The sequence below is a fragment of the Wyeomyia smithii genome, chromosome 2 (assembly GCF_029784165.1).
Source record: "Wyeomyia smithii strain HCP4-BCI-WySm-NY-G18 chromosome 2, ASM2978416v1, whole genome shotgun sequence".
NCBI lineage: Eukaryota > Metazoa > Arthropoda > Insecta > Diptera > Culicidae > Wyeomyia > Wyeomyia smithii.
In genome coordinates, this window is record NC_073695.1 from 64764854 (window position 1) to 64784486 (window position 19633).

Sequence of the window (19633 nt, forward strand, 5' to 3'; positions counted from 1 at the left end):
TAAGATCTGTTTTTTTTTAAAGATGGGTAAGAAAATGCCAATATGTGGACAAACTCTTAGAATTTTTAAATATGACTTTGAAACAAAATGGCGTCGAAAAAACATTGAAAATTTCCGATTCCTCAAAAATTCACAATGGCGCCACTGTTGACCCTCAAGGTGAAACGTGTTCAAACTCGGGGGAATTTGTTTTTGCGTCAAAATATATTAAAAAATCATATATAGAAGCCCAGGTAGAAGTAAAAGTTAATTTTTGTTACACTGTGTAATCACCACAAAGGGAAGAATATACCTTAAAGGTCATGTCTATTCGGTCTATACCTTTTACTATGTGAATAACCAAAAGAGAAAATTCATTAACTTTTCAATTGATTTAGGAGTGCCTCAGAGCGCTAAAAGTTGTGATTTTTCGACTCGAAAATCTACCAAAGGGGGAAAAGAAACGGCTAAGTCCGAGATGGTCGATTTCCGGTGATTTTTTTTTTTCGAGATAACACCTGATTTTTACGTTTTATTCATTTTTAAGTCATTTGGCATCGAAAAAAAAAAATATCGATATTTTCAATTTCATGCACCCCTGGTGGGTTTTCGAGGGTCGATAAATCACAACTTTGAGCGTTTTGAGGCACCCCTAAATCATGTCCGAATGAGCTGAAATTCAGCACAGATGGTATTTTTGGGCCAATAAACTAAATGTACATGGTCGGTTTTCGAAATTTGGCATGACACTTTCCGCTGCCACCCTAATGTGCATCATATGCAGAATCGTATACGCAAAAGCGAGAATGACGGAACTTGAAAAAGTTGTTCCGTTGTATGTGCTTCGTATGCATCATCTTTAGGAAGATATTTAGGAACTACTACTGATGCTTCTAGTTCTGTGTCTGTGTCGATTTTTACATCGCTAAACTGCCGCGCATAGCATGTCAGTCCCACCTGCATTTCCAGCAACCCGAGAAAAACGCGTTTTTATATGATTTTATAACATTGCTTCTTACGAGATGTGACAATATGTTTGGATGTTTTCCAGCCGTTTTTCAGAACAAAGTTGTTGAGTTCATCCATTGTTACGAAACTATGCATTGTTAGCTACCATTTACGCGCAACAACTCAATTTTACTGAAAATGCAAATGGGACTGACTTGCTATGCGCGGCAGTATACATGATTGAAATGTTGCATAAAAAACGATTCACAAGATGCGAGAGAAATCTCAAATTGGACCGTTACGGAAAGACATACTCCTACGTTAAAAAAGAACCATACCTTATTTCGCTTTAATGTTAATATGCTGTCATTGGCACACCATTGTCTGTGGCTGTCTTCGACGTAATCATCCGTACGCACCAGCTGCTGCTACAACATTCAAATGGAAAATGAGCGAAGCAGACAGCTTTCGCTTCTCCCACTGTTTTCCACTATCTGCTGGATGACTTCACTTTTTTTTTTTTTTTTTTTTTTTTAAGGGGGGATTTGTTAGTAGCTTAAGTATTTATGATAAATATTAGTAAATAATGAGTATGTGTGTCCAATCACAAATGGTGACTTCTCAACACTGTTAGAAATTTGTAATTTTGATTGTTAGGATTTGTTTGCTTTCGCAATTAGGACTTATCATTCGTAGGGATTTAAACCTACTTGTCAGAAAAGGGGAAGTAAACTTACAACTAACTTAATTGCTAACTTATTGGCTATAAAGAGAGCTTATCGTAGCAATTGAGGATTGCAACGATTTTTGTCGAAAATTGTTAATAATTTTATTTGACATAGCTTCTAATGGTTCAACACCAGTAAGTCTATGTAATTCGAGTGTACCAAACCAAGGAGGACGCTTCAAAATCATTTTCAGAATTTTATTCTGAATCCTTTGGAGCGTTTTCTTCCTTGTTGAACAGCAACTTGACCAGATCGGTACAGCATAAAGCATTGCTGGTCTCAAAATTTGTTTGTAAATCAAAAGTTTGTTCTTTAAACAAAGTTTAGAATTCCTGTTGATAAGAGGATATAAACATCTCGTATATTTGATGCACTTTGCTTGTATACGCTCAATGTGCTCTTTGAAAATAAGTTTTTTATCATAAATTAGTCCCAAGTACTTAACCTTGTCGGACCAACTTAAAATAACCCCATTCATCTTGACAACGTGATTATTGTTTGGCTTGAGGAAAGAAGCCCTAGGCTTATGAGGAAAAATTATCATTTGAGTTTTAGAAGCATTGGGAGAGATTTTCCACTTTTGCAAGTAGGAAGAAAAAATATCTAAACTTTTCTGCAATCGACTGCATATGACACGAAGGCTTTTTCCTTTTACGGAAATGCTTGTGTCATCGCAGAACAATGACTTTGTGCATCCTGGAGGCAAATCAGGAAGATCTGAAGTGAATATGTTGTACAGGACTGGACCCAAGACTGAACCTTGAGGTACACCTGCTCTGACAGGAAATCTATCAGATTTTGAATTCTGATAGACAACCTGCAGAGTTCGATCAGTAAGATAATTTTTTAAAATTTTGATTAGGAAAATTGGAAAATTAAAAGTTTGCAATTTCGCAATCAAACCTTTATGCCAAACACTGTCGAATGCTTTTTCTATGTCTAAAAGAGCAGCTCCAGTGGAATAACCTTCAGATTTGTTAGCTCGTATCATATTAGTAACTCTGAGCAATTGATGAGTTGTGGAATGCCCATGGCGAAATCCAAACTGTTCATTTGCAAAAATTGAATTTTCGTTGATGTGTGACATCATTCTGTTAAGAATAATTCTCTCAAACAGTTTTCTTATTGAAGAAAGCAAACTGATTGGTCGATAACTTGAAACTTCAGCTGGGTTCTTATCCGGTTTTAAAATGGGAGTAATTTTTGCATTTTTCCATAATTTGGGAAAATATGCGATTTTGAAGCAGCAATTGAAAATTTTCACTAAAAATTCCATTGTGCTCTCAGGGAGATGTTTGATTAGTATATTAAAGATTCCATCGTCACCAGGTGCTTTCATATTTTTGAAATTTTTAATAATTGATTTAATCTCATTCAAGTTAGTTTCAATTATTTCTGCAGGTAAAAAATTCTGGGAAGAAATTAAATCAAATTGACGTGTGACTTCATTTTCAATTGGACTCACAAAATTCAAATTAATGATGACTTCACTTTCATCTTCGATATAGCACGTTGCTGCTACGGAAGTCAAATTGAAAATAAAGGCAGAAGGCGGTTGTGTGCTACTTTTATGTATGCAAAGAATGTTAGAATAAGTCTTTGCAGTATTACAATGAAAGAAAGAAGAAGCAAGCATATTCGGAATGCGTATAACTTGTGGTTGCCAACTTTAAAAATTTACGTACCTACAATATAACCCGTGCGTCTTAGGATCAAAATTAGTATATGGGTTATTCCTTACGAAGTGATTACGAAAAAGTACAAACATGGCATCAACTATCGCAGATTTTGCACAAAGATGGAGGAATTAATCAGCTATTTTAACGTAAATTTTTAAATTCTAGCATATTTCTCTTCCGGATATCCACGGAAAAGTAATTCTTTACACGGCATGTTTTAAATGTTTTTTGTTTTTATTTTTAAATCGTTATCTAGAGGGTCCGATGAGTTCGCGTAATTCAATTACTGAATATTTACCGATTCGACTTGCCCTTTTTTCAGATTTTCAACACGATTCGCAGGAGGGAAACGCAAAACTAGCGAATTTTTTTAAACTCTTTTTATTATAATTTATAACCAGCTGTAAGACACCTGAAAAAAATTGCAGATGACTTTACAAAAAAATACTCAAGGAACCCAGAAAAAATATTTCACCAGAAGTGTTGCCAGATATATTGTTTTTGTAGTTTAATACTTAATTTGCATTGTTCGGTGAATGCAGCCAATTTTATTCTTAATTTGATAGTTTCATCGTGTTCTTCGAAAAGCTTTACGTAAAGCCATCCATATGAGTCAATCTGAATATAAAACATATTAATGAAAACAATTTGTAATTTCTTAATATTCATCACAGAAGCGAATCAATTTAAAAATGTCTGCTGACTTCCTAACCATCAACATTGACGAGATAATGGTTTCTTTTGATGTCACAGCACTCTTCCCAAGTGTTCCAGTGAAAGAAGCTATAAATCTTTTGGAAGATTGGCTTCTCTCTCAATATTTTTTTTTCATTTCGTAAGAAATTTTACAAACAAACAAAAGGAGCACCGGTGGGAAATCCTTTTTCACCTTTCTTATGTGAACTTTTTATGGCACATTTGGAAAATATACTAAAAGAAAAAGACTCCTTACCAGATTGTTGGTTGAGGTACGTGGATGATATTTTCTGCATTTTAAAATAGCAGGATTTATAAAAACATCTGTTTTTTTTTTTTAGAAATTGAACAAAACAACAGGTTTCTTTTTTTGGATGTAGTTGTTTTTAAAATATCCAACCAGTTTGAATTCGAAATCTTTAGGAAGGCCACGCATACAAAACGGGTAATACCTACCACTTCGATCCACTCCTTCCAGCATATAATGGCTGCTTTTCATCATATGATCCACCATATGGAATCTTTACCTCTCAGTAATGAAGGAAAGAAAAATGAAATGGAATATGTTTTTGAAATTGGTTAGCAGAATGGATGTAATAGAAGAACCATCCAAGTTATTTGTGAAACGAATCCAACAAAGGAAATCTTACACATACTCACATCGCTAACAGAAGACCGGAAGAGGGTAGTTGTTGAATGTAATGTAAATTTTACTCATCAACTTCGTACATAAGTTAGGAAATTTGGGATGGTTATTATCTACAGTAGTAGAAAAAACCAGCTTAACACAAGATTGGGTTCTACTAAAGACACTATTGACGAATTACATAGGGTAGATGTTTATAGAGTTGCATGTCCACATTGTGATAAGGTTTACATTGGCCAAACCAGAAGAAATTTAGACATCCGGTTTAAGGAACATATTTCAGAATTCATAAAGGCTAAAATACTCGGGAAACTCACCATTTCAGATCCAAGATAGCCGAATATATTTTTCATGAAGATCACCCTATGACTACCGACAATATTAGTCTAGTTCGATCCGTAACATCCCCTCGGTAATTAGATGTCGCAGAAAATCTAGAAATTGAAAACGAAACCCAGCTACTCTTCTAAACAGAGATCAAGGTAATCACTTCTCATGGCTTTTCAAATGTCTACCTAGAATTCCCCGACAAGGCATGGATCAACTCAAGAAATGACTTTTAGAATTTTTCTGGTTATTGGGGAACCCACAAAAACTAAACCTTCTTGTAGCAGTGCTGTTGGGGTAGTAATAAATTTAAAAAAAAAATGTTTTTTTTTATTTTTTCATAATAAAAAAGGTAACATACGGAACAACAATTTGCTTACTTTTTGGTTCCGCGTCATGATATTAGTTCAAACGTGGAGGCCGCTGTTGAACTTGAAGTCGTTCTTATAAAGACGAAATCGATACTAGAAGAAATTGCAGTATGCATGGATCGAATTCAAGTGATCAAAGTAGCTTTATCGAAACGGTTTGGAAGTTGGACTGACGTTCATATCGTAGTTAGGCGCCTAAATTTGAATATCTAGTAATTCAACCAGGGAAAAGTGGTTTTATATCTGTCATTTCTTTTCACCGATCAGAAATTCGGTTGCACTTAAATTTATGTAACAAAAAAAATCTATTGTTTGACATATACTATTGAAAAATTGGTAAATAACATCGATTGTCTCAATCATACAGAGCACCTAATCACTACCTCTCTTCCCAAGCACAGCCGATACTAACGGATACAACCGATCTGACTTTGTAAACGATTTGTTGTTGTGGTTTTACTCGAGGTCGCTTTCTGTTCCTGATGTTTTTTTACTTTTCTTGCTATTCCCTATTTTTCTACGATCCACTCTCTTTCCAAATATCTGACGAAACCTTGATATACTGCCGTTCCAAGCATAGTTGTCCCATGTTCTACACAAACCTTGAAACAGTATGCAGTATGTACAGAACAGAAAGCGGGTGGTGGCAAATATTAGCCGCTTATCATCGAATTAAATTCCTCATTCGTTCGTATGTATGGATTGCTTTATAGCACGTGTTTAAGTAGCTATAGCTGGTGTTTATATCCCTGCTTGTGGTAAGTTTTTTACCTATCCGTTTCAAGCTTACTGCTTATGTTAGAAAGAAAGTCAACAGGGGTAATGTAGATTTCAGAATGAAGGAAGGGTACGTGATGGGGAGCCTGAGAATAAACCCATGCTAAAGTCCTTTGACAACCAAATGGCCTGATTATACAAAGATTCGAACCCATGACCACCCGCTTACCAAAGCGGACTCTGTAACTTTGCGGCTCTTTGTGTCATACAATCGTCATTGCCGGGAAGTGTTACTTTCCGCATTCCATTCAAAGAAAACGGTGACTGAAGCGCATCGATAGTTAAAGAAAGTTGACGGGAATGCATCTCTGATGAAAACAACGTACCATAATTGGTTTTGTCTTCGGTAATTTAGATATTGACTACTGTCAGCGTGAAGGAAGGCCACAAACCTTCGTAGAAGCTGAATGAAGTTTGATGCAACACGCAGGAACAGTTTGCTTTGGTATTAGGAGTTAGTAGCCAAGCCTCTTCCAAGCGATTGCATGTTTTCCCAAAATAAAGTTGCAATTTGTTAAAAAAGAACAGCGAGAACTTAGTTGCGTACCTAATTTCATTATTTGGTTTTCCAAGACTGAATTGTATTGTGTCACGCAAAAAAAAACAAGCTATCTGGCAGAATGCTACTGAAAGTTTATTTTCAAGGTCGTAAATGATAAACTATTTTTTCTGTCGAAGAAAATAAAAGTTTTGTCGAAATTGCCCGACCTCGAGTTCGCAACTGGAGCTGAGATTTTAGTTACAGCTATAGATTCGTAGAATCCATTGGAAATAAAGTAGTAGAAAATATGCATAGAAAAAAGGTAAAAAAAGATAAAAGATTCGTAGAATCCATTGGAAATAAAGTAGAAAATATGCATAGAAAAAAGATAACAGAATAGAACTTCAACTATCAAAAAATCAGATTGTACTGAGGAAATTAGAATATTAATTTTTTTGCCGGTTAGGCTGCTTGTGTCCTCTCTTATAGTTGATTCAAGAACAGCGCAAACATTTCAATATTTTTAATCAGTCAGTTTATTCTGATGATCTGGAAATCCATTTAGGTAATACTTTTCCAATCGAAAATCCCGCACACGGCTGACAATTTCCGAACACTAAAACTTCGTCTCTTTGTGTTGCAACTAAAAACAGCTCGAGATAGCGAGAAATAAATCGATGTTATCATTGTTACAAAAACTTACATCCGGAGGCGGACTGCCATGACCCGTGCACTCGATGTGGCCGCCAGTGTTGTTGGAGAACTCCACCCGATGCTGGGGTTCGCTGAGAAAAACCGGCCCCTGGAGATCCAGCAAAATGACACCTGCAATTAGACAATGGAAAAACCCGTTAGACGACAGTCGACGTGAATAATGACATCTAATTAATACTACATAATGGAAATCGTCAGCATTCCGGAACGGAATTAATCCTTTGATTTGACAAATAATGCCCACAGATCCCTATCTTCAACTGCTTGTAATTTGGGAAAACATATTATCTGCAATATTTCATCAACTTCCTTAAGACAGAGGGAAACTGCCTCTACCTTCCAAACGATACGAACCGAACCTTCGATGTTCGAGCGAATTATTGTTCTATCTGTATCTCATCTAAAACAATAGAATCATTAATAATTTATATCGAAGGAAATATTTCATTTCCATTCGCAGCAGTGACTTCTTCCACCCACCTGTCGCCTGTCGTTCCTACTTTCGGTCTCTCTCTCTCCCTCTGCTTCTTGTGATGCTGTCGTTGTGGCAGAGCTGCCCGAGTCGTACATCCCACCGGGAAAACGAATTTCTTAGCATTCAAGCAGCACTCCCTTGAAGCAGGTATTTTATTTTATGAAATATTTCGCAATAAATCAGACAGCTGCTTGATGGTGCGAAGTAGGTAGGACGACCGAAGTCACTTTGCTTAGTTCTTCAACGAGAAGCCATCAAGCCAGCAGGAGAAGAACGGTAACAGGCGGCCCGCCGGTAAAAGAATTCGCGATATTTTATTTACATTCTCGCACTTCAGCAGCTTTATCCATCAGCCGGTATCTGCGGTAGACCTCCCCCCACACCAAAGTCGTAGGGGAAAGTTCAAGCCCATCCACTCGAAGTGGCTGGGATAAACTCGAGCGTTTTGCTTGGGAAGCAAGTGCGGGTTGTAAATCCTAGTATCTTGATAGAAAACGGAGCAAACGCTACGTGACATTATGTTTTTCAATTTTATTTGTCATTATGTGTGCTGTGACCGAGTAAACGTTCTACGTATTTGTAAAACGTTTATTCGATTCTTTATTAAGAAAAGAAAAGTCAACGGAATCGATAGAGAAAAACAATGTATAAACAGTAAAATTGAAGCTATCAAATTGAAGATGAACAAATAGCTGATAAATTAGTTAATAAAGTTTAAAAACTAAAAAGGAAAACATTATATAGTTCCAAAGTTTAAACGGTAAGAAGCTGACCGGTTAAATGTTGCTTTTTACAGAACACTTTTTCAGATAGGATTTCTATCTCATTCTCACCTTTACACGAAGGTCAATTATGTTTAACCCTTCACTAAAATTCTGTAATAATTGAGCGATGAAACCCAAATAACTCCAATAAAATTCCATTTGTTCATTATCTACTTCATCGTTGGTCGCCGATATGATGCTCGGTCATTTTAACCATCGTTCTCAACTATTTAAGGGAAGCATCAGATTTTTGGCTTCACGATCTCATACCACAGTTCAATGTTTTCAACGTCGGTCCAATATAATAAATGTGGATAGGTAGATAAAAAACAAATTCAGGAAAACTTCTATAAAACGAAATTGGTGCTGGATAAAAATTTTAGATAAATTCTCCACCGAAACCTAGAACCAACAATTGCGACTGTTACTCCAGATGGGAACTTTTTTGTCACGTTCCGGTTCAACGCGGTAGCTTTTGCCTTCCGAGCGAGATTCCTGCGAAATGACTTATGAGAAGCGAATGGCAGCGCTGGAATTAATGCTGGTGAACTTTTCTCCCCAAGCATACATCATTCTACCATTAAAGTAAGTTGGACTGGTTCCAGATGATGCATGAGTGTTATTCAACCGCTTAGAAAGAGGTTTTTTATGCTGTGCAGATAAATTTGCTGATCTAGCACCGAGTAAAGCTATCAAAAGTATTTTATAGCCAAAGTATTTTGGAAAAACAATTCACACTTTTCAACGGCGTTGGAGAAAATTTACCACGAAATCACGGAAATAAACGAAAACGCTCTTTCGAGTATTGCAGATTGTTGAATTTCTATTCCAATGCAAAAGAAAGATGCAACATTCATAATCAAATTCAAATTTACTTAGTGGGAGTGAAGTCGAAATCAACTGAATCGCATTCCGAGAGAAACTTTTCGAGAACAAAAATTAGGCATCCTCCGGAAAAAACTCCCTCCCACAAAAGGTAACTCACAAAGTATTGAATTTTCATGAGAAATCAAACTAGTCAAACTACCAGGAAAAGGAACGCCAAAGTTAAGATCTAGAACGTTGAATTGCAAGAGAAAAAAAAGGTACCTTTTTCCGACTTCCCGTTTCGTATACCGTCCGGGAGCCAGCTTTCATTCGAATTAGACGATACATTTTCCGCTGGCAACTTGCAAGCAGAATTGAGCAATGCTTTTATCAAGACATTTCTTATTTCGCTACTACCTGGCTGTTCTTACCTTCTTTGCATACATACAATCCCTTCGAAGAAAAAAGAAAACTGTTGCTAACAACACACCGGAAATGCGGTTTGTAGAGCACAACATAGTAAAACCCGGATCGGGTTGTTTGCCGAAGTTACCGCGCTATTTTATTTCCTCCCATTTCGATTCGCCCCGGTACACGTCGAGATGCAGTTGCGGAAAATGCATGGAAGGCGAAAATGTTGTGAGCGAACAAAAAAACAAACTTTACGGTCTGTTAACGCTGATGGGGAACGAAATTGATTGCGATGGTAGTTTAGTTTATTGCTTGATTGTTATTGCTGCACTTGTTTCGACAAATAAATGCCAAACATCAGGTGCATTCGATCAGGTGAGGCTGGCAGCGCTAGCGCCCAGCTCGGAATGGTTCTCTCGCGATTATCAAAACGATAAAAGCAACTCTGCGAGAACAGGCTTCTACGACAACGACAGGAGAAAGGTACTTAGGATCTAAAATGAGGCTGAATATTTTTAGTTTACCTAAACGGCACCTGGCGATACTGAACCTAATCAAAAAGGCAAATATTTTAGGACCGGGTATAATACTATATTTTAGGGGTAAGTATGTATATTATTATTTTATTTGATAGAGAATATCAGAGAACATCGGACCGAGAAGGATTTGGAAAAAGTTCGATCCGTTCTGGTCCGAAGTTATATCGGACTGGAACCTTAAAAGTCCGTTTTTTTGGACTGGACCAGAACGGAGCCATCCGGACCGGGTAATGATTTCGGGATCTGGGGAAATTCAACAATTTGTTCTTAAATTAACGTGATATGAATGACTAGCACAAAACCACTATTTTATTTCATTCTTTCCGCGAATACTACACAATGTTAGCTAAATATTGACAGTTGATCTATTTATATAAAAGACAAGTTTTGTATGTATGTAGGGTAGGGAACATATTCTAAGCAGCTCTTGAAACCGCCTGCGTATTGAGACTAGGGTTACCATTTGGTCGGAGTTAAAAATCAGGACAACTTTTTTCCAGCGAAAATTTGATCTAAGCTATTTTTATTTTTTGAGGTATCAATAAATAAATGACGTTATTTCAGATTTGCACCTCAAAATACGCCAAAAGACTCATAGTTAACGTATTTCTTAAACGATTCAACTTTGCAATTTTAATTTTTTAAGCGTTAGTAGATACCTAAAAAATGCAACACTAGTGAACTGTTTGAAATAAACTTAACAATTGTCGAAAAACGCCCGCATAATCAATAACCATAAAACGTGCCTAACATCTAGTTTGGAATACAGTTCCGACTGTATGGGGTATCGTTAAACCATATGGATTATCATCCGTTTACGGTTATTTTTTATGCGGGCGGTTAACGGTTTCAACGACTAGACAGTTTCTCTCGTCAAGATTCAACCAAAGAAACAATTCATTCGAAATAAGTTCGTTTCTTTCCGGCGTCAAGATGAAAGTACTGACCAATTTGCTACTTTTTTTGAATATCCGGCATCATTCAGAAAAATCAGGACAAATGCTAAAATATGAAAAATAAATCAGGACACTCCAAATGGGTTTCAAAATCAGGACATGTCCTGCTAAATCAGGACGGATGGTATCCCTAATTGAGACGAACTACTCGAAATGTGTTGGATAAAATTCAAACAGAAGTAAATCAATATGTTCTCTATCTTTTTCTCTTTTAGAACTTGTTTTCAGATTGTAAAATTGAGTTAGTAAACTTCAACAGTAATCTAATAAAGTTACCAATCGAGGGACACTATTCCAATCACCCCGAACCTGTTTTGAGCAGTTATTCTCTGTTTTGCAGGTGATTTTACTTCAGCACCCGAAGAGGCGCCTGAATGACTGCAATATAGTTTGATTTGTTTCGATTGATGTTTGTTCACAGATTTCTTCGTGATTAACGGTATTTCTTATATTCGTACGACAGCTAGACAATCAAAGTCTTCGTTTCCATCATTAAAATGGTCAATGTTGATCGAAATTCAGGAGTTTGAAGCCTGTTTTCTTCGACTGATTAAAATAGGTGCCACTGCTTAAGTCGTTCCTTACCTTAAGTATGTAGCATAACTCTCGATTGCCTAAACCAGTTTCAACCAAACTTAGCATACGTGATTTTTTTTGTACGAAGGAAGTGGTCATAGAAATATTGGGAAGAAGGAGGGGCAACCCCTAAAGAAGGAGGGGATCTGATTTGATGAGAAAACCAAGTTTTTTCATGCATTGTGGGAATTATTTGTACGAATACGACAATTTTTAGGCCTTCGGTCATGTCTGCAGGCTGGAAATTGATTTCCAGAGACCGGAACATAATGTCGTAAACAGGGAGGGGCAACTATAAAAGAGTTAGGGAGTCCTAATTGATAAAAAAGTCGGGTCTTTTAGTGCACTATAGGAACCTTTTGAATGAGTACGATAACTTTCATGCCCTCGGTCGGTCATGGCCATAAGTTGATTTCTAGGGACAGGAATAGGATGTCTGATGTTTTTCTCAAACAAAGATGGCGACTTTCTTTCTTTTTAATTCAAGATGGCGACTTTCGGTCTCAGAATTTGGCGAAAAACGAATATATGCTCTGCAATATGTATATTTTCGGTATCGAGATGACGTCCAGAACTCAAATATTCATGTCCGGCGCTAATTATTAAATCCCGCATGACGACTTACAATTTCGGGAACGACTGATGTCCAAGAATAAGGATGATATTAATAATGTTTGCACAGAAAAGTAAAACGAGAAGTCATTATTAATATTAGTCAACATGATGGCTCTAAATAAACGTAATATGTTAGAAAGATGTTAAAAAAAATATAATTGAAGCAACAATCTTAACAGGAAAAGGCGAAGGTGAAAGAGTTTTTATATCAAAGATACCGGTTATACCTTTAGATCTGCCGTTCAAATAGCCAGGGGGGGCAGGAGTGCCGTCGTCGCAAGCGGCGCGCACGTGCTCCATCGGCATCTCGTCCCAGATTTTCGTGATAACTCGCTTGAATTGCTCCAAATTTGTTATTTTATGGCCGTTCAGCTTCGACATCATGTATCCCCTCACGAAATAATCCAGTGTATTCAGATCCGGAGACGACGAAGGCCATTCATTTTTCGAAATGAAATCGGTCAAGTTTTCCTCACACCACGCCTGAACAACCTTTGCGGTGTGGGATGGGGCGCCATCTTGCTGGAAGCAGTAGTAATCGTCTTCAAACAATAGTTCAGCTTGAGGCAGAACATTTTTATTCAAAACCGTGTCCAGGTAGTACGCTGCGTTGATTTTGACCCCTTTATCTATAAAAATAAGAGGCAGTTTACCTCTCTTGCAAATGGCTCCCCAAACCATCACTGACGTCTTATTTTGGAACCGGGAAACGTTCAGCTTGTCCGCAGGAGCTTGCTGGAGGCTCACACTCCAAACTCGATCAGTTTGGCGATTGACTGTTTGCTCCAAAACGAACAGCTTCTCGTCCGAAAAAATAATCTCGTCATCTGTGCGCCAACCGAGCAACTCCCGTGACCGTTGGTACCTCTTGTCCTTTGTAGCTTTGGTAACCCCATGAACCACCTGTTTTTTGTACGGTGTAAGTTTTAAATCCTTGCGCAAAAGCAGGCGGATTGATTCTCAGTTCATTTTAAGGTTCCTGGCCAGCTTCCGTGCAGGTTGGGCGGGATTCCGGCGAATCCGGTCTCGTATAATCTTTTTCAGCCTTGGAGTTCTCACAGACCTTGGTCGTCCAGATCGTGCTTTGTCCTCGGTGCCTCCGGTCTCTAGGTACCGATTTATGGTCCGGTACACGAATTTCCGGTTGATTCCGAGCGGTTTTAGGTGTTTGAATATGTGTCCGGGTTTGTACCCTTTCACATATTCAGCGATAACAGCTGCTCTTAACTCTGCCATGGCTCACAACTCAATGTAAACAAAGTGCACAGAAACGAAACTCTGCCACTTTGGGCAGCAAAGTTAACCCTTTCATTTGACATATAGATGGCACCAGAGAGATGCAACGTGTAGGCTACAGGCGACCCCAAAAAGTGTGACCGGACTTTTTTGTCACTGTGTAGAACATTCTCTTGTAACCTCATTGGAAACACGGTTCGGTGAGGATAGTGCACCTGCCTACGCGTTGTCCTTCCTGCATTCCGCTAAGGTAATACGCATGTCATTGGAAGAGTTCAAGTGCAAAACCAAATCTTTTGTAATTTTTTACGAAGCTGACAATTTTGTTGGAGAGCTGTAAGTTTGGTATCAACATTGTAGCAGCATGAGAGTAGACCGTAAGAACTTGGAAGAGCTGGATTTTATAGACCTGCTTGCTTAAGCCCGTTCTTTCTTCCCTGCGACTGAGAAAGCAATTAAAATTGCACTCGATCTACCATGTACATACAACATGCACGATTGAACGTTCGTTTAGCACATTACGTCGGGTGAAAACCTGGCTGAGATCAGCAATGGTTGAACAGCGGTTGAGTGCTCTCTGCTTGCTAAGTGTCAATCGGCAGATCTGCCGTGGGTTGAGTTTTTGACATAAGCGCCAGAAGCACAAATCCGCTCCAGAAGCGATTTGTTTTAATTCGTTCCCGAATTAACAGAAGCGCCTAATTATGTAATCTGATCTAATAGAATCTGAATAAATATATTGAAAAACGTATCCCATTGATTCAACACGTTTATTTATGTGAATGCATTGAGTTTTAACGCCAACGTCACTTCTTCCGCAAAACAGCAAAACCATTTCAATGTTTTGCACGAAAAGTGACGTTGATACGCCTGAATAGTCTAGTTTTCCATGCGTACTGATCTGTAGTCAGCAGCAAGAAGTTGGCATGGTATACTATTCTATGCATACCTTCACGTCACTACACTGTAAATAAAAATCACGTCGAAGTAAAGTGATTTGTTGTTGAATTCGCACTACTTGCCTTACATTTCAGAATTAAATAAAAATCTCTCGAAATATATTAATGCAAAGAACGATGAAATCAACAGCAAATCACTTTATGTTCTGTTGTTAAATAAAATCAAAAATTTTTTTGATCACTGGGAAAATGCGCTGCTTGCGCCGTTCGCCATCGTCACTATTTTTGTTTCGCTTTATGGCTTTGACGTTTGTCAATTGGAGTTGCAGCTGTAATTCAATTGATTTAAACAATGGTGATAATACAAAAAATATTCAATATAATAGGATGGTGATTTCCATTAACCAGTTTTCAAAGCAAGATTTCATTGGAAAGTGTTGATCATCGAGAAATCAACACTAAATCTCTTCAACTTGCAGTGTGATGTGACGAATTGAGTCAAGTGTAAAACAGTCAAATGTAATCGTGACATTTTTTATAGTGTACTATGTAAGTAAAATGGCGCTAACGTCACTTCTTATATTTGGTATTTCTCTGCTAATTTTCAAAATTTTTGAAAACGGCAACAAGCATTTTGAAGGAGATTGCTATATTATAGTAATACGTAAAAAACTAAATTTGAAAATTTGGCGCTTACGTCAAAATGCCAGCCCACGGCAGAGATGGTTAACAACAATCGTGAAAAATTTACTGAATTAGCGCTGAAGCGATTTGCGTAGGATAAAAGGAAGATGGTTTTTATTTAACGACATTATTATTGTTATCTTTCTACGGTAGGTTTAAATGTAAATTAAATTAAAGTTTAGTTTAGTTGAGTGTTAATAAAAAATGAAATTTAGTGTTGATAACTAAGTACTAGTATTAATTTCTATTTTTCAAAATGCCATTTCTTACTTCTAAAATTTGGAAGACCTTGCCCCCAATTTCAAAAGGTGACTTCAAAATAGAAGTAATTCATGATACTTTTTCACAATTATCAATTTTATTCTATTTTGGCCACCTGTGCTTTCAGATGCCTCTATTGGGACATTTCGGATGCCTCTATTGTGACTACAGCAATGGCACTTCTAAGCGCTCCGAAATCATTTATTCGAAGTCATAAAGCAGCGTGGGTGGAACTAAATTCTGTGAACTCACGCTACCAGCTCACACAATTAACTATCAGCAGTGTCAAAATGGCTGAAAGCATCCGCGCCAAATCCGGACAAAACTGCCAACATACCCGGACATGTTTTGCAGGGCTAGAGACATGCCGCGCGTATAACGCGCTTCCCACACAGACAGCAGATCCTAAATCTAGTGCTGTGAAAGGTGATTACCAGTGCAATCTGCCTGTTATCTGTACTGATCCGTCCGCTATGGAAGACTGCAGTCGAATGAGCGGGTGTTGCAGCAGAAACCATACAAACATATATTATATTTGAAATCGCCGTCTGCTGCGCTGCGACTCGCCGAAACTCTGCTTGCTATTGGTCGACCCACTTTCCAGTAGGACAATAGAGACTAAATTTGTGAGTTTGCTTCGAATTATGAACATTTCTGCAGCAAGAAAAATGTTTGTTTTTTTTTTTCGTTTTTTACATAAGAAATGCTTTATTTCAGGTAGCCAGTCTAGCTTCGAATAACAGTGGTCGACAGTGGGTTTCGTTTTTCCCAGTAGGCATTGGGTGGTATTTGTCTATTTTATGGTCGAAAACACCGCAGAAACGAAAAGAACAATACCAATGAGATCAACTGTATAACAGCAAGAAGAAGAAGAAGAAGCAAAAAAGGAGACAATTTCGTCAATTTCTCACGTTTTCACGTTCTGAGATGAAAATGCTCGTTAATATTCTGAATAATTTCAAAGCAGTTTTCGGAAGCGATAAGGGGCAGATCAACAGTTGTGGGTAGTTTTAAGGGTTTTATAGTGCTTCTCTTATTAAGCACGAAATTCATGATATTGCATATGTTGTCTATCGTTGTTTCCTTGGTTTTCAGTTATGAAAAATCATTAGTATTGACTCAATGGCTCAATGGCAATAATACAATGTGAAAAAGGAAACAAAATTCAGAGCACGTAGTTCACAATTAAACTTCCCTACCACCCTTTGCGCTCTTTCGGGTCTTTCGAGAAGCCCACCCGAAGGTTTAGATATAATTTCGAAGTTGATTTTTGAATAAGCCGTTTTGTATAATGACTCTTGAGGAAAGAAAAATCATGATTACCCAACTAATTTTCTCAATCATTCAAAGAATAAACAGCTCATGAAGAAGAGAAGCTAACAATTTATTCACTAGTAATTATAATAATGTGATTACATCATGCCAGGGTGATGACACTTACTTCGCGCCAACTATACACACTTATTCTCGTTTTAACTGTTCAGTACTTTTTGTTACGGTTATGTTCAGTAAATTTGAAAAAATACTGATCATTTTGTAATTTTCTCAAAAATAACTGATGTCGGTTGAAGTTTTTACCGAATTACCGTTATGCAAAAGGCACTTGACGAGCTCAGCAAAAAACATTACTGACCTTTTCTGTAAACTAAAGTATGTTCTGCACTTTCATGAAGTTCAGTAAATATTTGACGATCTGTCAGCATCTACCTAGGTGTTGCTGAAAACTCTTCAATTGTTTAACTGAACTCTTGTTGTTTTTTACTATACTGTTCGGCAATTTTTCTGCATTTGTCAAAACGAAACATCGAATGTCCGCCATTTTCAAATATTCAAAGAGTTCCGAAGCTGAGTTTTTAAAGTGTTTCGCGTGTGATTTAAAAAAAAATGGATATTTTACTTTCAAATCTACAAGAAAACGACGTGGAGGACCACAGGAGAGCAGTTTACTAGAAGCCTGTAATAAAAAGCCTGTATTCATCATAACATTAAACGTATCAAGTTTTTACTCGAATGTGCTGGAAACACCAGTAAAATCGATTTAAACAATCCGAAATACTTTTATAAAATTATTCAACAGTTGCAATAGCAACTTTCACACTGGTTCATATTTCTCTCGTAACCATGAAAAAACTTTACGTTTACAGAACGCTCGGTAATTTGTGACGAATCGCCAGCTTTGTAAATTTACAGAACGCTCGGTAATTCGTGACGAATAGTCAGCTTTGTAAATACCGACTCATGCAGCAATTTTTGATGAACGCTTCGTAAATTTTTACTGAGCTATCTTCTATCTAGAGAATGAAAAATTACCGAGCACTCGTCAAGCAAATAAATTGCTGAACAGATTGCTGATGGCTCAGCTGTTGAGAACTCGTTAAAAAGATTGCTGAGTTCGGTAAAAGAAACTAAGTGTGTACATTTACTCAACTACTTAACCTTTGATTTGACTTGTCCAAAATGAAACAAATTTAACAGTTTCCTTCTCTACGCGTATGAAAAATTCAATAATCAAGAGGTCATTCGCCTCTCAGTCAAGACTATTCTTTGTAAACTACAAATTTGCCTACCGACAAACTTGAGCCGGATAAATCATCTCTCGCCACGTTTCGAGTGGGGAATTACGAAGACCTGGGGAAGGTTCCCTAGCCTATTTGTAAGTTACTTCACCTGAATCGCAGGAATAAAATAATAATGCATAACATCAACTTGACATGTCGCCATAATTAAGCGTCAACTGGAGAGCACTCTCCGCATTCATACTGTTTATTATGGAAGGGAAATCGAAAAAAAAGTTCCACTGTCGACCGGCATCTGCACGTGCGACGGTTTTCGCTGATTATCCCGGCCTTGTTTGTTTTTTCGTCGGTTTTTGCTTCTGCTCTCCGCTGCTGCAGTGGGTTGTAGTGAAGCCATTAATGTATAAACACAAAAAGCCAAGCATCCAGCCGGCTGCTAATAAATTCTTTCGCACGCCCTCCAGACCAGAATACAAAATCCCTGATGAATGCTGCTCGTTTGATAACCTTTCGTTTCGTCTGAATCGGACCGTAGCGTAGGGGCTGGGGAATGGCAATACCTTTATTTTCACATTTATCTAGTTGTCATGTTTTCATCATTTTCACCTCCTGATGGATAAGGATGAATAATCATGACATGCTCCGTGCAGAAGGTTTTTGCCCCTTCTCGCTTTGTGTGGTGGTGCAATGTCATAAAAAAAGTGACAGTAGGGTAGCTTTTGCAACCCGCGAGTTTATGCTGATGACTACAAGAAGCAAACTGGAATGAGAACGCGTGGTCATTATTTATTCTTCTTTATGATAAATGCTGCTTCCCCTTTCTCTCCAAGCGCAGAACACAGAAGATGTCATTTCCCGACGGAAGGACCAACGCAGCAACGCTAGCTCTTGTCGTGCTAAACAAAATGAGTGACTTAGCGTTTTTTGTCGCTAGGCAACTCGAGTAAAGCGTTGGGATAAATGTGCGAACGTTCTCAATATTGTCATAACTCGTTTTTATTTTGCTATAAATTATGTTGAAATTTTCGAGTCACGTTTCTAGTGCCAGCGCCATCATCGGTACAAGTTGATGTGCCAGCCTGGCAGTGCGGATGAGTCGTGAGAGCAGTGTCAAGCGCTTCCACGCTTGCTGCTTCTCTATTTTTTTCTCTCCCTCACTCGCTGTTCCGGATTCGTGTTTATTTTTTGGATGGTACTTAGTGAACCCGTGGGAATACGGCCATCATTCATCAACCGGAAGTGCTTGAAATGTTGAGTAGGGCTTGGTTCGTGCCATTGGCTCCAAATGAGCTCCAGCCAGCATAATCCTCTGTGTACGGGGGATTTAAAACAATCAACCGGGCACACAGCTTCGCGAACGGAAATGCTATTCCCAAACGGAGTGTTATGATCGTAGTCAGTGTTCTTCACTATTTGTCTCAAAACTGGCCATGGCGTGTTTTATTTTTATATTTTCTGCTGCAAACTACTGTGCTGTAGGTATTATGATATAGTGCATATTTTCGTTATGTTAGGCCCAGGATAACGAATTTGAGATGATACTGACGC

The 19633-nt window shown here is 37.9% G+C and overlaps 1 protein-coding gene across 7 annotated transcripts in view; it reads right to left on the reverse strand.

Annotated features, from left to right (window-relative positions):
* Positions 1–19633, reverse strand: part of LOC129725998 (cell adhesion molecule Dscam2) — a 300505-nt gene that overhangs the window by 162944 nt on the left and 117928 nt on the right. For all 7 annotated transcript variants that reach the window (XM_055682511.1, XM_055682509.1, XM_055682508.1 and 4 more), the window contains exon 3: positions 7336–7457. In XM_055682511.1, coding sequence (XP_055538486.1) covers positions 7336–7457 — 122 coding nt within the window. The remainder of the gene's footprint in view (positions 1–7335; positions 7458–19633) is intronic.